Source organism: Zootoca vivipara, chromosome 13, assembly GCF_963506605.1.
Source record: "Zootoca vivipara chromosome 13, rZooViv1.1, whole genome shotgun sequence".
NCBI lineage: Eukaryota > Metazoa > Chordata > Lepidosauria > Squamata > Lacertidae > Zootoca > Zootoca vivipara.
The window spans coordinates 50157480-50174514 of NC_083288.1; the positions used below are offsets into that span (position 1 = coordinate 50157480).

General features: G+C 54.3%; 1 protein-coding gene across 3 annotated transcripts in view; it reads right to left on the bottom strand.

Moving 5' to 3' along the window:
* Positions 1-17035, bottom strand: part of DNAH2 (dynein axonemal heavy chain 2) — a 149025-nt gene that overhangs the window by 19177 nt on the left and 112813 nt on the right. For all 3 annotated transcript variants that reach the window (XM_060281903.1, XM_060281902.1, XM_035134845.2), the window contains exons 53-75: positions 16445-16530; positions 15803-15933; positions 14690-14833; positions 14333-14500; positions 14054-14214; positions 12567-12706; positions 12156-12303; positions 11476-11615; positions 11117-11327; positions 10452-10568; positions 9514-9655; positions 8843-9012; positions 8598-8714; positions 7401-7565; positions 6977-7102; positions 6228-6376; positions 5992-6058; positions 5530-5680; positions 5148-5296; positions 4666-4799; positions 3966-4110; positions 2349-2548; positions 1889-2015 (exon numbers count right to left, since the gene is read on the bottom strand). In XM_060281903.1, the coding sequence (XP_060137886.1) occupies positions 1889-2015; positions 2349-2548; positions 3966-4110; positions 4666-4799; positions 5148-5296; positions 5530-5680; positions 5992-6058; positions 6228-6376; positions 6977-7102; positions 7401-7565; positions 8598-8714; positions 8843-9012; positions 9514-9655; positions 10452-10568; positions 11117-11327; positions 11476-11615; positions 12156-12303; positions 12567-12706; positions 14054-14214; positions 14333-14500; positions 14690-14833; positions 15803-15933; positions 16445-16530 (3288 nt within the window). The remainder of the gene's footprint in view (positions 1-1888; positions 2016-2348; positions 2549-3965; positions 4111-4665; positions 4800-5147; positions 5297-5529; positions 5681-5991; positions 6059-6227; positions 6377-6976; positions 7103-7400; positions 7566-8597; positions 8715-8842; positions 9013-9513; positions 9656-10451; positions 10569-11116; positions 11328-11475; positions 11616-12155; positions 12304-12566; positions 12707-14053; positions 14215-14332; positions 14501-14689; positions 14834-15802; positions 15934-16444; positions 16531-17035) is intronic.

Consider the following 17035-nt stretch of genomic DNA (forward strand, 5'->3'; position numbering starts at 1 on the left):
TTGTGTGTGGTAAGGGAAGTTATTGAAAGCAGGGAAAGGGAAAGGCAAATAAGGTTGAAAGGACAAAACCCGAGGAGAACTGCTGCATAGCAGACACGAAGGGGGAGGGAATCCGAGACCAGAGAAAAGGGAAAGTTGCCCTGGACCTGGGCAAGGCAGGAAAGAAAGGGGGGCAGGGTCTCCCTCTCCCTCCCTCCCTAGGCCTTCAAAGATGTATGGTGGGGGAGGGCAACCCATTTCTGGACGCCTCCCTCCCGCTGCACAGAGAATAAAACTACCAGTACCATAAATTAGATTACGCAAATCTATTCCGTGCTTGGAATGCTGTGCATTGCATACCGGTAATTCAATGGAGTGCAAGGCTCTATAGCTCTGGGGTTAGAGCACTGGCCTTGTAAACCAAGGGTCGCGAGTTCAGATCTCACTGGGGACTTTGTTATGCTTGCACAAGCGATAACTTCCTAAAGTCTCTGCCCATTGGATGCTGCTGAGACACTTGTTCCCGCTATCCATACCACTGGCATGCTTCTTCTCTGAGAGCCAGTGTGGTTCAGTGGTTAGTATTGGACCAGGATCTGGGAGAGACCAGGGCTCAAATCCCCACTCAGCTATGAAGCTCACAGGGTGAACCTTGGACCAGTTAGTCACTCTCAGCTTAATCCACCTCACAGGGCTATCGCGAGGATAAAATCGAGAGGATGAGAACTATTTACACCACCTTGAGCTCCTCGGGAGAAAGGTGGGATTTAAACACAACAAACTCACTAAATAAAAATAATGATTCTGTGTACAATCCTGATCACTATACGTTAAGGAAGATACTGCAGAGCTGGAACAGGTGCAGAAAAGGGCAAGCAAAATGATGAAAGGGCTAGAGCAGCTTCCCTATGAAGAAAGGTTGCCAAAATTTGCTTTTTTTACTTTAGACAAAAAGACAAGTGAGACACAATACAGATGCATACAATTGTACATGGTACAGAGTAAGCAGATACTGTAAAGAGTTTATCCTTCCTCTCTTATAATACGAGAACCCAATGGGCTCACCCAACAAAGCTTAAGACCTTTTTTTTTTTTTGCAGGGAAAGATTCAAGACAGAGAAAAGGAAAGACTTCTTCACACGGCGCGTTGCTAAACTATGTTTTGCTACGGCAATAATTAGCGATAGCCTCCGATTTGACAGCTTTAAAAGAAATTACGATACATTTAGGGAGGCTATGGCTATCAAGGGCTGCTCGAGACGATGGCTATACTCTGCCTCCAGGAGCAAAGGCAGTATGCCTCTGCATGCCCAGTTGCTGGGGATGAGGAAGGGGTGAGTTCTGCTCTCGCACTCAGGTCCTGCTTGTCCGCTTCCCGTAGGCACCTGGCTGGCCACAATAATAGCAAGGTTGGCCTTTGGTCTGATCCATCAGGGTGGCTCTCTTACCTTCCAAGTCCTGGACTGCAGAATCCGGGACCGGCAGCCGTGTGACACCAGAAGTTGCGTCGACGTAACTTCCGGTGGCACTTTGCCCTTCTATGGGCACCAAAAATGGCCACCGCCGGCTTCAAAAGTAGCTTCTACACATGACCGGAAGTGCGGTGACGCAACTTCCAGTGTCACTCCGCCCATCTATGGGCACCAAAATGGCCGCCGCCGATACTGGAAGTCGCATCTACGCACTTCCGGTCATGCGTAGATGCGACTTTGAAGCCGGCGGCGGCCATTTTTTGTGCACATAGAAGGGCAAATCAGAAAGAAAGAAAATGGCCGCCGGCAGGAGAAAAAAACGGAGAAAAACGGGAGACGAAGTGATACGGGGGACCACCGGGAAAAGGTAAGTAAAAACGGGGGTTTCCCGGGGAAAACGGGAGACTTGGCAGCTATGTTGGCTCTTGAGCACTTACCACTCCCCCGCGCAGGAAGAAGTTGTACTCGTCCATCTTGAGGTTGCCGGAGACCTCCAGGATCTTGGCGCACATCTGGAAGCTGAAAAGCAGCTTGTGCCGCTCAAAGAGGCCCCGACAGGTGTACCTAAGAAGCCACACAGAAAACGGAAGGAAGGGTTGAAGCTCAGAGAGAACTCGCAACAGCCTCCTTGCTCAGATATTCAAGAGGGTGAAAGCTGAACTTCCAGCGCCTGTCTGGAACCGGTGTCCTGTCATTTGACTATGTGGAACCGGGGCAAATCTGAGGATTGTAGAGAACTTCTCCCAGTTACATTGAACACGCCTCGTTCCTCAGGAAGGAGACCCCAAGGGCATAGATTACCAGGTGCAACAGGGAAAGGAGAAGCCCCCCCCCAACCCTGTCTGGATGGTGGCAGTGGTTGGCTGCCCCCCCCCCCCCCGGCACGAAGTGGGTTACCTGTAGACGGCAAAGGTGTGGTATTCGTTGAGGAAGCGGATTCTCTCGTCCAGCTTGGTGCTCCGATGGCTCTTGTTGATGCTGATGTTGAAGAGGTCGATGTAGGCATCGAGGGAGAACTGGTACATGGGGTCGATCCTGCCCATGTCGTTGAGGACGAAGAAGAGGATGGACGCCCTCTGAGCACATGGTCGGTAGGCCTGGCGAGAGCACGTGCAGCAGGTGAGTTGGCAAGCAGCCAGAGGGCAGGAGCAGGATGCCCGCCAGGAGATGGGGGGGGCGGAGAGGAGCCACTGGGGGTGGATCAGCCACGGGGTGAGGCCTCTACCCCAGCACACAAACCACTCACTCCCAGAGAAATGACCTTTCCTGCAGAATCAGTACTTCACCAGTCAAAGAGCAAGTTACTAGCCCCTACGGACTGTGGAGAAACCCAGGAGGGGTTCAGGCACAGCATCTGTATTCACAAATCTTCCTTAAGACCCTCAGTTCTGGGGGTTCCACCTGAAGTTTATGAAATAATGCAGGCATCCCCAAACTGCGGCCCTCCAGATGTTTTGGCCTACAACTCCCATGATACCTAGCTAGCAGGACCAGTGGTCGGGGAAGATGGGAATTGTAGTCCAAAACATCTGGAGGGCCGAAGTTTGGGGATGCCTGAAATAATGCATCACCTGGAGAAAGTGGATAGAGGAAAGTTTTCCTCCCTCTCCCATCAGACTAGAACTTGTGGACATCCATGAAGGTGGATATTGGAAGATTCAGGACAGACAAAAGAAAGTGCTTCTTCTCACTGTTGGGAGATTCTTTCCCCGTGTGCAATCAAAGGTTTGTTGTCTGTCATATGACTGTATGTGTTCTGATTCCACAGAGTGGGAAGTGACGTAGACAGGATGTTTGTCTTACTGTGTTCCTGAAGTGGAACTGTCGTTCCTTTGTTCTTTCTCTTTGCTGTGTGATGCTAGAGAGAGACGGAGCCATGTTGCAGTGCTCCCTGTGTTTATGTGTACATAAACTAGCTTGGCCAAGATGCTGTGCTGCTGTGGTCTGTTACGCAACTGCGCAACCTCTGCTGATCCCTAAAGTGTGCTGGTGTCTTCTGGCACCAGTCGCTGTGATGTTCGGGCTGGAGAATGCTTAAGAAGCTCCTGAACGATCGCCCATGAGGGAGGGAACATGCCAGTCGGGCATGTGTCTCTGCCAGGGTCCTACTCGTGAGTAGAGCCCGTTTTCTGACACTCACAACACAGAGTTGAACTATGGAACTCCCTGCCACAGGAGGCAGTGACGGCCAGCAACCAAGAGGGCTTTAAAAGAGGATTAGACAAATTCATGGAGGCAAGGGCTATTGGGGGCTACTAGCCACAATGGCTAGGCACTGTCTCCATGGTCACAGGCAGCCATGCTTCTGAGTACCAGTTGCCAGAAACCATCGGAGAGGCAAGTGCTCTTGTGCTCGGATCCTACTTGTGGGTTTCCCTTTGGGGCCTCTGGTTGGCAGTGAGAGAACAGGATGCTGGCCTAGGTGAGCCATTGGCCGGATCCAGCAGGCTCTTCCGCTCTTCGGCCAGCCTCCCCGCCCTTCTCGCAGAGCCAAGGCGAGCTCTTTCCTCTCACCTCCCGGGCGGTGTCGATTTTGATCTCCGTGGTCTCGCTGGTCTCCAGCTGCTCTGTGACCTCGGTGGCTGTGACCTTTGAGGTTTGGAGTGTGTTCACAAGCTGCACATCATCCAAGAGGGAGCCCTGGGCTTCGTTCAGCAACCTGACAGTGGAAAGTGGGAGAGGTGAGCCCGGGGGGGGGGGGAGAGAGAGAGGCCAGAACACCTGTGCCCACTCCACAGAGGACCTGAGTATCAGAAGCAGAGCCCTGCAGCTTTGCCCAAGAGGCAGGGAGGGGAAGGATGCCTTCCCTGGCTGGAGAAGCCCAAAGATGATGGAGGAGGTGCGGTCTGGGCCTGCAGAACTGTCGGCTGAGTTTATGGGGAAGAAAGGAGAGGGAAGGGCAGGCTTGCAACATGATGCTCACCCTCCACAAAAGACTGGAGACCCAGGGGGTAAAGGGAGTGGCGCACACAGCAGCCACCTTCCTTCTCCTGGTCTGTAAGGACTGCCACCCCACAGGCCCAACCACGCAGGCTTCGTGGGCTCCACTGCCAGTTCCTTCAGCTTTGCTGAGCTTGCAGCAGATGCTGTTTTTAAGCCTTTGTTTACATGATGCTCTTCAGGCACAAAGCATCTGCACACACACAAGTGATGAACCCTCAAAAGGATCCTATTCCCCACAGCACCTGCATGTCCCCTTGCCCAGCCCCGTTACCTCAGGATCTCATCCTCCAGCTCCTTCAGCTTCCTTTTGCCAGCTGCGATGTTGAGGACCAGGTTGTCCTTCTGCTCTTCCAGCTCGGGCCTCTCTCTCCGGACCACAATCCCCAGCAGCTGAGCTTCCAACCCCTGAAGAGGCCCAGGGCACTCAGTACAGATGCTCCCCACCCCATCTCCCACCTCTTATGCCTGCTCTCCTGGCAATTCTTCTTCCCTCCTGTGAAGTTTTCTCCAGGGGGGCGGAATCGGTCCCTTTCCAAACCGCCCATCTCCTCCCACCTCAAATCCCAGGAGCCGGAAAGAATTCCCAACATCGAGGCTGCGAGAAGCCTGGATCAGGCCAAAGGGGGCCCACCGCAGCCCAGCATCCCATTCTCACCCTGGGCCAACCAGATGCCCCGATCGGAAGCCCATGAGCTAGCAGCAGTGGCAATGCTCTCCCTGGCCACCGGCATTCAGAGGCACATTGCCCCCTACCTGCTCTTTGACAGCAAAGTTGACAATGGTGGTCTGGGAGGACGTCTCCGGCGTGTAGTGTGGGTTGGGGAGCTTGGTGGTGAGGTAGAATCGGAAATCGGGGTGGTATTCCACTTCCTTGTCCCCCAGCCTTATCAGCAGGCGGCCGCCTACAAAGACACACAGGTACCAGTACTGTATAGAGGTCAGGAGCAAGATGGGAGTGGGATTAGGAGTCTTTCACCTGGGCCCTCTTTCCCTCTGGGCAAGATGCCCCAGGAAGCTGGCATCCATTCCTCCATCAAATTCCTCCCCCCCCCAACCTCAAATCCCAAATCTGGATCTAATACACAAGCAGGTGCCCAGAGGTCACCCCCTCCTTTCCCAGAAGCCAGATGCTCACCCACTTTGGTGACGGACTTGTTGAGAATGGGGGCCAGTGTGGGGTCCAGCTCCTCCTGAACGTTTTGCAGCAGCACGGGAGTGCCGAGCTGGATGGCCGTCTCCAGGATGCGCATATAGTCAGGCATCTGCAGGTCAATTATCTTGAGGCCCTGTGGGAGGCGGGGGCGGCGGCAAGAGCATGAGAGGGCCACCAGAACGCCTCTCTCTGACTGCCCACCCACGTCAGAGAATTTCCCAGGCAGGTAAACAGGTGTTGGATCCAGCTGCTAGCCCAACATTCGAATGCACTTCTGCTTTGAAGCAGGTACAGGGGGCTGGAACTGAAGGGGAACGAGCACTAAGGCATTTGTATAGCCCTGCAACAGCAAACAGGGACGAGGGAGGGGGTGGGATGCAGAAATCCTAGGGCAGGGGGTTCAAACCTAGAGAAGCAAGCACCTGCAATGGAGCTCCTCCTTACTTTTTTTGCTTCCATGTTCTTAATCCACTTCGTGGCCTGGCACTGGGGGTCGATCATGAGAGGCCACCTGGCAAAGACACATTGGGGCTTGAGGCGCGTTGGGGGCCCTCGGCACCTCACCTTTGGATTTCTGGGTGCCCCCCTCCCCCAATCGATGATCCAAGGGGAGAGGGCCTGAAAAGCCTCTCCGGGGGGTGCAGGGAGCCCTGAGCTCCCTCTCAGAGACCGAGGCTCACCGGTTGCCTCGTGTGACAATGATCCCGTTCTCCGTGGAGAAGTTGTCGGAGGGCAGGCCCTGGATGTTCCAGTTGCGCACAATGGTGGGGTTGGCGAGGAAGCTGTCGCAGGTGAAGTTGGGGCAGCAAGGCACATGGAGCTCTCGAGTCTGCAGGTGGGGAGCAGAAGCAGGGAAGCCAGTCAGGCCCCACTCAGAACGGCCTCCTCTTCCCCTGCGCGGAAGGGGACAGACACGGCTTCCGAGCTGCTCACCGGTCAGCCTGGCCAGCTGATACCCTGGGAGGCCGACACCGGCTATTTGTTTACTTCATAAAATTTGTACCCCATGCGGTGGCAAAAAAACCAAACAAACCTCAAAGTGGTTTGCAAAGAGAACAAAACCATAATATTACCAGTAAAAAGCAACGTTCAAAAGATGAGATTGCAGTAAATTAAAAGCAAGATCAGAACTCACATCAATATTCTACGTGTCTGGGCAGGCTGGCCTAAAGAAAAATGTTTTCAGCAGGTGCCGGAAAGAGCACAGCAAAGGCTCTAGCGTGATGTCAATAAGCAGGGAGGCCAGAGTGTTGGTGCTGCCACACTAAGAGACTGATTTTTCACCATTGCAGATCATGTAGGATGTGGCACATGGGACAGTGCCAGTTCCTTGCTGCTAGCCTCGTGTCCTTCCACCAAGGGCGGGATTCTGGTAAAGGAATGGTGGGAGGGAGAAGCTGGCCTCTCAGGAAAGGGCCGCCAGACTCACCTGCTTCATCCAGATGTGCGAGACAATGTCATCCCGGTAATTGGACAGGAAGGGCCCCATGTAGGACACGAAGGCGGCCGCCAAAAGACAGTCCCCCACCAGGTAGCCTATATCTTCCTCCAGGCCCTGCAGGGGAGGAGGAGGAGATCAGGGGAAGGACAGAGCTCAGGAGACAGTTCCCCTTGCAAAGGGGCCCTTGGAGATATTCAAAAGCTGCCACAATCTCTTTTCTCGCACCCCACATTTCCTTCGTCTTCTATTCTCTGAGCTCAGCGTCTTGTGTGTCCTGTAGCCTCCCCTCACCCCCTTGCATGTCCCAAGGCTTTGGTCTCCCTTGCTGGCTCCTAGAAATGGTCCTGTCAAAACTTGACACCCTACTCCAAGGGACAGACAGGGGTGTGTGGAGAAGCCCCATGGGTCGTACCTTGACTGTTTCCTCCCATCGGATCTTCTCTCCCGCCAGGCCCGACACCAGCTTGTCGGCCCGGTCCAGCTTGATCTCCATCTCCTCCGACTTCTTGCGCAGCTCCTCCTTCTGGGCCAGCTTCTCCTCGTACTCCTTCTTCAGCATCTCCAGCTTCTCTGCGACCTGAGCAGGGGTTGGGGCGAGGGCGGAGAGGAGCAGGTCCGTTGCCAGGGAAGATGTCTACAAGGGCTGGCCTGGGACGATGCACAGAGGGAACTCCCTACCACCGCCATTGTACAATAGGGCCACATCTAACACAGAAGTTTGGTTCAAATGCACATACTCAAACTGCCCTCGGTCAAGGATCCTTAGCCTTCTGAAGCCAGCATGCCAAGAGAGCCTTGCACCCCGCACCCCAGCTTTAAAAGCTCTTTTTGCATCAGGAAACCCCAGTTCAGAAAAGCTCTTTGGAGCTCCCCACCTTGCTTGTGTGCAGTCAAACCAACAATTCATGTTTTGCCCAACAGGCACATGAAGGGACTGAGGCTCACAGAGCTTTCCTGAAAAAAATTCCTAGAGAGGTCACTTCCTTGTCTTCCTACATGCTTCCTTCTTGCTTGGGCATCCTTCTTTTTCTTCATCATGCTTCCAAGCTAACCCTCGCTTGCATGTCTGAGTTCTGCAGCTCAGACACCACTTCTGAACGTACATTTTGTACTTTTGTAACTTAGATAGCAGTTTTAAACCTGCCTTCATTTTGCTACGGTAACTGCTGCTTCAAGACCTAGACTATGTAAGTAAACACTACTTTTATTTCTTCAAAAGTGTGTGTGTGATTGTTGTTTTTAAAGGGGGAGAAAAGGGGTGATAGCAGGAAAATCCAGTCTGCCTTAAAGCATCCTGGTTTATTAAATCAATCTTGACTTCGCTTCCAGGTTTAGCTGCAAAGGAGGGTACTCTGCTGATCTCACAAACATGAGCAAGGCAGGACAATAACTAAACAATATATCCACTCCAAATATCCAAATCCATTCCTACAGCTTGGATTTAACTCCCAGAATTTCAACCAGCCAGGCTTCAACTGCGTGTGGTTGAGATGCCACAAGTTAAATGTGCATAAGATGCGGCTGCAATGCAATAAGAAGAGAGGCCATGCGTCTCCATGACTCCTGCGGCCAAACGGCACTCCTGGATCGTCCTCAGAGCCCGACTGACCTCTCTGAGCCTCGCCTGAGCCTCGGCCTGGGCGGCCTGCTTTTCTGCCAGCTGGGCAAGGGCAGCATTCATTCGAATGCGTTTGGGCTCCACCACACGGTAAATGCGTCCGTACATCTGGGAAGGAGAAGGTGGGGAGAAGCAGAGGATGGAGTGCAACCTGCAAAGATCGAACCCCAAAGCGTCTTCCCACCATGCAAAGAGCTGCTGCTGGGCCCTTCCACCGATCTGTTTTTGATGCTCACCTCCATGGCTCTAACCCACATGCACAGGGATTTGGCAGCCACCGAGACGCGCCCAATGATGTCTGGCTGGAAGTCCGGCTGAGAGCAGTAGGCGCTGATCTTCTTGAGCACCTTGTCGGAGATGTTATCCTTGTCAAAGTAGACCAGCTGCTTAATGAAGTTGGGCTCACCTGGAGAAGCGGAATCGAGGTCAGGGGAGCCGGGCGATGCCAGGAGAGCCCTTTTGGGTCGTGCTGATGGCACTTCGGACTTCTGAACCAGGCCCCACAGAGTGACCAAAACAGGACAGTTCCAGGGAGCCCAAAAACAGGCTGTCTCTAACCCTGGCGGCAAATGCCCTCCCAGAAAAAAAGAGGTCTGGAGAGGGGCAGTAGGATAGGTGGAAAGGATTCACCCCCTCCCTGCTGCATTACGGTCAGGGCCGGCTCTAGGGGTAGTCTGGGTGGCACGGGGTGCCAGGGCGCGAGAGAGCCGCGCGGAAACTGTGCTGCGCGCTGTGCCTGCCCACCACCCACAGCAAGAAACGGAGCGGGGCAGGGGCGCCGGAGCGATCTCCGCACCACGGCGCCCGCGCGCCCGACGTGCTTGAGACGGCCCTGATCACGGTCTAGATCCATGTTATCTGTCCGCACACATGTTGTCTCTGGGCCCGTTTTAGGTTCCTTACTTACCCAGCTGCTTCTTGGCTTCGGCCCAGGTGGGCTCGTTACCTCGCAGGATCATGACCGCCTGCATGACTGTCTCCACCAGGGTGGGAGGGCGGCCATAAGATTTGATCTCGGTCAAGTCTTTCTTGTTGAGCGATTCCAAAGCCTGGGGGGGAAAGGAGGGCGCAGGGGGCCTTTCAGAAGCAGCTGCTCCAAAGGGAGAGTCACACAGGGAGTCAGAGCATGGAAACAGGAAGAGGGGACACACACACACACCCTTCTAACCCTTGGAGAGGAATGTAGAGCATCCTAAATCTCCAGCCATCACCACACAGCTGGAAAATCCCAGCATGTTGGGGCTGTGCAGGGAGGGTGGCGCCAGAGCATGCACACAGACTCAGAACGCTGTGTGGTTAAGAACATTACAAGAGCCCTGCTGGATCCGTCCAATGGACCATCTAGTCCAGCATCCTCCTGGCACAGGGCCAACCAGATGCCAGCGAGGAGGGCCCGAGCACAAGAGCCCTGTCTCCTCCTGCGGTTTCCAGTAACTGGCATTTGCAAGCATTGCCGCCTCCAACAGTGGAGGGAGAACAGAGCCATCCTTGCTAGTAGCTTCCAATAGCCCTCTCCTCCTCCTCCTCCTCCTCCGTGAATATCTCTAAACCTCTTTTAATGCCAAGCAGGTTGGTGGCATTACTGCCACCGAACAGGGAAGCTGGGAGAGCGCCAGTTTGGTGGGATGGATCTCTCCGCTTGCCTGGAGTCGGTAAGAAACACAATGCTGAAATAGACGTGCGCATTGCAGCAGAGGAACTCTGCAGGTCACAAATCCTGCCCCAAACTCCACTGTGCTGTTTGGTTCGCCAGAGATCTGGCACAGCTCCTATCGGCTGCCTAACTTAGCAGCCCCTGCAGCCCACGGGGCAGTGCTTCTACAATGTCCCTCCCCTTCCTGCTACCTTCATGGCTTCCTCCAAGGCAGGCATGGCCTCCTCCAGGTCCCTCTGAGCAGTTTCCGCTAAAGCTTTGCACTTGATCTCCTCAACTGCGATCTTCTCACTGTTGGCTGTAACCATCTGTGGGGAAAGGAAGGGGGGGAGAAGGCTCAGCACCAGGGGTCCTCAAACTTTTTCAGCAGGGGGCCGGTCCACTGTCCCTCAGACCTTGTGGGGGGCCAGACTATATTTTGAAAAAAAAATATATGCAAGAGCACCAGGCAGGTTTGCCTGTGTCTTGCGAGCGGCAGGGGCTGGTGGCGGGGGCGGCGGGACAATGAGCGGTGCACGAAAGGGCTCCGGAGAGGGGCTGCTTTAAATGGCGGCCGCTCGAGAGCGGAGCTCAGCCAGCTCAACAAAGCCCAGCCCCCTTCCTCCTCTAGGCAGGGCAGGGAGAAGCCAGGAGGAGGGAGGGAAGAGGTGGCGTCAGTGGCGGCGGCACCAAGTGAGGGATAGGGAGAGGGAGAGGGAAAGAATACGTGTGCTGGGGATCCACGCGGTGATTCCTGGACCATCCGCAGGCCGGATCCAGAAGGCAATTGGGCCTGATCCAGCCTGCGGACCTTAGATTGCCGACCCATGCTCAGCACCAAGGAGAGCATCCCGGAAGCCCAGCCTCGGACACCCACCTTCTGCTGCTCATCAGCTTCTCGCTTCTGCTGAACAATGATGACCAGGTACTCCTCGCACTGCTTCTGGAATTCCGCCACCTTCCTCCTGGCTTCCTCCAGCTCCAGCGTCATCACCTCCACCTTCTTCCGGGTCTCATCAATCTTGAAGAGCCCGTTGTGGAGCTTGTTGGCTTGGTCCGAGAGCTCCTTCCGCTTCTCAGCCAGGAGCCTGCAAAAGGAGGAAGGGGAAGGCTCCATGACTGCTCTGCAGCCCAGTCTAGCCCAGACGTTGGGCCGCCCACGGATTTCCATACACTCCTGGGCTCTCGGCCATCCCACCCGGCTTCCCTGGACAGAGACCAGAAGGGCCTCCTTACTTCTTGTAGCCAGAGACCAGCTCCAGGTAGTTAGTCGGGGTGACATAGTTATGGCGCCTCAGCTCCAGCAGCATCTTCTGTGAGTACCTAGCCACGGACCAGTGCATGGTCACAAAGATCCTAGCCACTCGCTTTTGCATCTAGACAGGAGGGAGAGAATCAGGCCAAAAGAACCTAAAGAAGAGCCTGGGGGCTGGATCAGGCCAACGGAGGACCATCTAGTCCAGCATCCTGTTCTCACAGTGGCCAGCCAGATGCCGCAGTGTCAAGCCCACAAGGAGGAGTCAAGCCCTCCTGTGGCTTCTAGCAATTGGCCATCAGAAGCATTATTGCCTACATGCAGCTTGGAAGAGGAACCCTCACCCAATGCCTGCAGCCACGCATTTATTTATAAAAAGATATTTGTATGCTGCTGTGCCATAAAAAATTATACCAAAGTGGTTTACAGCGTTAAAAAGATGAAACCACACAACAGATTTCTTTTAAAAAGAAAAAAGAAAGAAAGAAATTAAACGCATCGATTAACCGCTGTGGAAGGATGCATAGGCCTGCTGAATATCCAGTGGCAGAGTGTTCCGCAGGCACTAAAGGCTTGGTTTCTCGTTGTCAAACGAGCCCTGCCAACCTTCAGGTCAGCCCCCCTCTGCACCACTTTGGGAGGGGCAGGGGCTCCCCCTCACCGTGTCCAGGCTCCCCTTTTCCACGGATCCCAGGTCCACGCCCTCCAGGTATTTCTCCGCCACTTCCAAAAGGGCATCCTTGGGCCACTCAGAGAACCAGTCGATGGTGGTGCAGTTCACCAGGGCAGGGTACTGCCGGATCCAGTTCCTGAGGCACAGCGGAGAGAGCCGTGGGGGCGTTGCACCAACTATGCCTCCCCCCCCCCGGTCCAAGCTTCTCTTACTCCTTGGGCCTTGGCCATGGTGCTCTCGTTTGCCCACCCCACTTTTGCCTGCCATCAACAGCCATTTTTATCCAGCCGCCCGTGTGTCCACCAGGGGTCGCTGTTGCTCTGAGCAGAAGCCGCCCCTGTGCCTGTCTAGACAGCAGCCTCTGCTCCGATGATCCCGGCAGCTTCCCCCTCCCCTCACCTGAACGGATCGCCGACTGGGCTCAGGCAGAGCACCACGTGCAGCTGGTTCCGCACCCTCTCAATGAGGAAGGCAAAGAGGCTGTCCTGGGTCTCCTGGATGCCCTCCGCCCGAGCTGCGTCTACGAGGTGGTTCTGGATCTGGGGACGAAAAGGCGGGTGGGGGGCAGAGAGAGGGGAAAGAAAGAGGATCAAGGGAAAGGAACCTGCTGTTCGTTTTGAAACGCCCCTTGTGGAAACAATGAACTGCTGCGTGTCATCAGCTCAGGTGCTGCTCACCAGCTCTGCCTCAAACTTTCTGTGCCAAGTAGAGGAGCAGACCATGGTTCGGCTCAGCCAGTAGAATCACAGAGAGTTGGAAGGGAACCTGAGGGTCATCTAGTCCAACCCCCTGCAATGCAGGAATATGCAGCTGTCTCATACGGGGATCAAACCTGCAACTTTGGTGTTATCAGCACCATGCTCTAACCAGCTGAGCATGAGACTCTGAATCTCAGGGTCGTGGGTTTGAGCCCCATGTTGGGCGAAACATACCTGCGTTGCAGGGGGTTGGACTAGAGGACCCTCGTGGTCCCTTCCAGCTCTACAATTCTATGATCCTATGAACCCGGGTGGGCAGAACCATCATGGTAAGGCAGCTTCGTCTAAATTCCTCTCTAAATAGAATTATTGGGGTTCACGCAGGTCCAGATGCTCAACCCCCCAAACTCAGGTGCTCAAGGGGGGAGGAAGGGCAGGCAGGAAGCCCAAAGCTCCTGAAGAGGGAGGTTTTCAAGCTCTGCAGGTCTTCAGATGCTGGGGGGGGAAAGGCTCCGAGGCAGGGTCACAACTCTGAGACCAGGCGACGGTCACAGCCCTGCCAGAGTCGTCACAATGGGTGTCTTTCCACAGGAGCCAGGTCAACACACACCTGGGGCTTTTGGGGGGTGGGGGTGGCTTGGAATAGCTCCTTGGTCCAAAAAGGTGGCTCCTAATATGTAGCCCCAGTACCTCTCCTTTTTAAAGAAATCATGTGCTGCCTAGGACTGTGGGTAATCTCCCAGCTAGAGGGTTGTTGTTGTTGTTGTTTATTGAATTTATATACCGCCCTATACCCGGGGGTCTCAGGATAAAATCAAGATATAAAACCACAAAAGACCCAATAAAAATAAAACAACAACCCAATGGCCCCCCTTTAAAAAAACATTTTAAAAGGGCATAGGATGTAAATCAGATCAACCAAAAGCCTTGTTTAAAAGGAACATTTTTGCCTGGCACCTAAATGTGTATAATGAAGGCGCTAGGCAAACTTCACAGATGGGGAGCCACTGCAAAGAAGGCCCCGTTCTCGTGTTGCCACCCTCCGGACCTTGCCCTTCCCAGGAGGAGAACTCATTCAGCCTGTCTGTTGCAGCAGGAAGCAGAACAGCATGGATCCCTGCACTGCCCCCCCCCCCCGCCCAGTCCTAGTCTTTCCAGAGCTCCATGGGGTGTGGAAGAGACACTAACCTCCTCAAACTCATCTGGCTTGTACAGGTTGGGCACCTCCCCGGAGCTGAGGATGTTGTTAATGTCCTCGAGGAAGCACTCGTCCGCAATCTGCGTGTCCACAAAGAGGAAGGTGGTGGGCTTCTGGTCCACCCCGGTCTGGCGGTAGAGCTTCTTGATGTCTGCGGGGAATAACAGCCAGGGGAGGGCCGGTCAAAGGAGAGGGTGGGTGGCTACCCCGGGGCTGGCTTTGCGGGCCAGACTCCCAAAGCTGGAGGGAGATGAGGGGGGCATCCTTACCTTCCCGGAACTCTTGTTTGCGGTACTGCCTGGAGACTTCGATCTGGAAGGTGTAGTACTCACAGATGTATGAGGCCAGCCGTGCCAGGCTCTGGCGCCCGCTGCCACCGATGCCCACCAGCAGCATGTTGCCTCGCGGCTGGCTGATCACCCGGATGATGCGGGTTACTGCAGGGAGAATCGGCACCAGGCTGTCAAAGCCCACCTGCAGGAGGGTGCTGCCCTGGGCAGGGTGTAAGCTAGGCTTCCAGACTGAGCTCAAGAGTGCCCCCAAATGCCAGTTCATTGGGGGGGGGCGTGTCTCTTGGAAATGGCAGAGAGAGAGAAAGAAGTCTCAGCCAGGATCCTCTCACTCACTGTGTTCAATGGCGTCCCGGAAGAGCACCAGGCGCATGGGCACCATTCCTGGCGTCCGGTTCAGCTCGCCCAAGGCGCGCTCCATCTCAGCCTTCAGGACGGCCATGTCTGTCAGGTCCTCGTAGACGTTGCGCATGAAGTCCCCTGGAGAGAAAGAGGGGCAATAAGTATTATGGTGCGATCGCATCTTATGTGGGGGGTTTACATTGATCAAAACTGCACCCACAGGAAGATCCAAACAAGGTGGAGAGCTTAAAAGCCAGCTACCCAAGGCAAAAGGGGCCTCCTTGCTTGCATTCACTTGAGGGAGGTCAACTGGCGGCCTTCCATCGTCCAAGTTAAATGCAAGTAAGATGGGATCATAATGTATTATTGGAATCTGTTCTTATTACTCCGCTCCCCTTTCAATCTTTTACAACCATGACTACAAGCGCTTTGAAAAACGGTGGACACGGAATGCTCCCTTGGCAGAGGCCCTTCTTCCCGGGTCTGTGTGAGAGAGCAGAGTAAGAGCCCTGCCGGATGAGGCCAATGACCCCTCTAGTCCAGCATCCTGTCATCAAAGCGGCTGAGCAAAACCTGCAAGCAGGATCCGAACGCAAGAGCCAGTCTCCCCTCCTGCAGTTTCCAACATCATGGCAAGTAGAGAAAGGTTAAGATGAGCTCAAGTGCCATATGGTGGAAAAGAGAGATGCAATTTTAAACATTAATAATCAACAAACAAACCAAAGCAAATACATCTCCTAAGATGAGTCCTGATGCAACATATGTGGGGTCTGTGTGTGTGTGTGTGTGTGTGTGTGTGTGTGTGTGTGTGTGTGTAAGCTAAAAATGAGCCATGTGCTTTTTTTCTTCCTTGTGGAAACTGATGGAGATCTAAATGATTAACCAACTCTGGCTGATGAAGTCAATCAACTTCCAATCAGGAACCAGTTTTAAGACAGACAGACAGACAGACAGACAGACAGACAGACAGACAGACAGTACCACCTACGGTAATCTCACAACCCCAAAGGGGATTTGGGGGGTCTTTAAACTGGCCCCTCCATCACACACACACACACACACTTTGCCTCCCCGCCCTCCCAGATCCAGAGAACAGCCGGTACATACCAAAGATGGGTGAGCGCTTGTTGGGGCAAAGGTTGTGGAGGGTCAGGTCGAAGTGTGTGCCCAGCTTCTCACTCAAGAGGACAATGAAGGTTTCCATGTCTGCAGTATCCACCAGACGGTCAGAGAAAACCCTGATGGAGAAGAGAAGGTGTTCGGAGGTCACCCATGAATCCAGAAGCCTCCTTGTGGGGTCCAGACCAAGGGGAAGAGACACCCAAATTCTTTAAAGCCCAGAAGCAGCTTTTGAGAGTAGAAGGACTTTCCCTAGACACACAGCTAAACAACTCCAAGTGATTTCCCTTCTCCCACCTGGCAATTGCGCCTGGGCATCGCATGGGTGTTTTGGCGACTGTTAATGTCAGTTTCTGATGGCCACAGCACTGCCCACAGGCAGTGTCTCCCAAGGAGACATGGCACCCAGGGGTGCAGCACGAAAAGCCTCCACAAGCAGCAGGAAATGATGAAAGTGAGCCCGGGGGGGGGGGCCCTTACAGAGAACTCCCACCACTGCTCTCAGGCAGCCTTTTCCTCCCACCAGGCCTCAGTCTGATGGGAATTGTACTCCAAAACACCAGGAAGGCACCAGGACGGAAAGGACAGCTCTTGCGCAGTGGCAGAAGACGGCAGGCAGGACATCTGTACCTGAAGCACTCGTGAATCCACAGGCGGGTGAGGCTGGGTTTGGTGTCGTGGAAGTCCTTGTGGGCTCGCAACATGCCCTGGAAGACCTGAGACAAGCAGGGACGACAGTACAGCTATGGACCCCAGGCAAGCATCTTCTAGGCCAGTCCCGAGGATGGGCCCCACCCCCAGCTGGTCTTCCAAAGAGAGCCGTCCCACAACCACCCTCAGCAAAGGCCCTAAATGCGCCTGCCTCTTGTCCCAAGGAAGGGTCGTCATCACAACTCAGTGGCGCAGACCACCATCTGACTGCACTGCAGAGGGCTGGGCTGGAAGACCCCTGCGATCTCTTCCAACTCTACAATTCCATGACTGTACTTTTCTGGTCCTGAGGATGTCTTTACCAAGACCTGTCTTGCTCGGTGAGAAGCAGGGGGTGGAAATCTTCTTAAATAACCCATTTTTTTCAAGGTTGGCAAGCAGGAGACACTTCCAAGCCCTCTCTCCAGAGGCATAAGAACACTAGAAGATGAATCAGGCCAGTGGCCCGTCTAGTCCAGCATCCTGTTCTCACAGTGGCCAGCCAGATGCCCCAATGAGAGACCAGCAAGC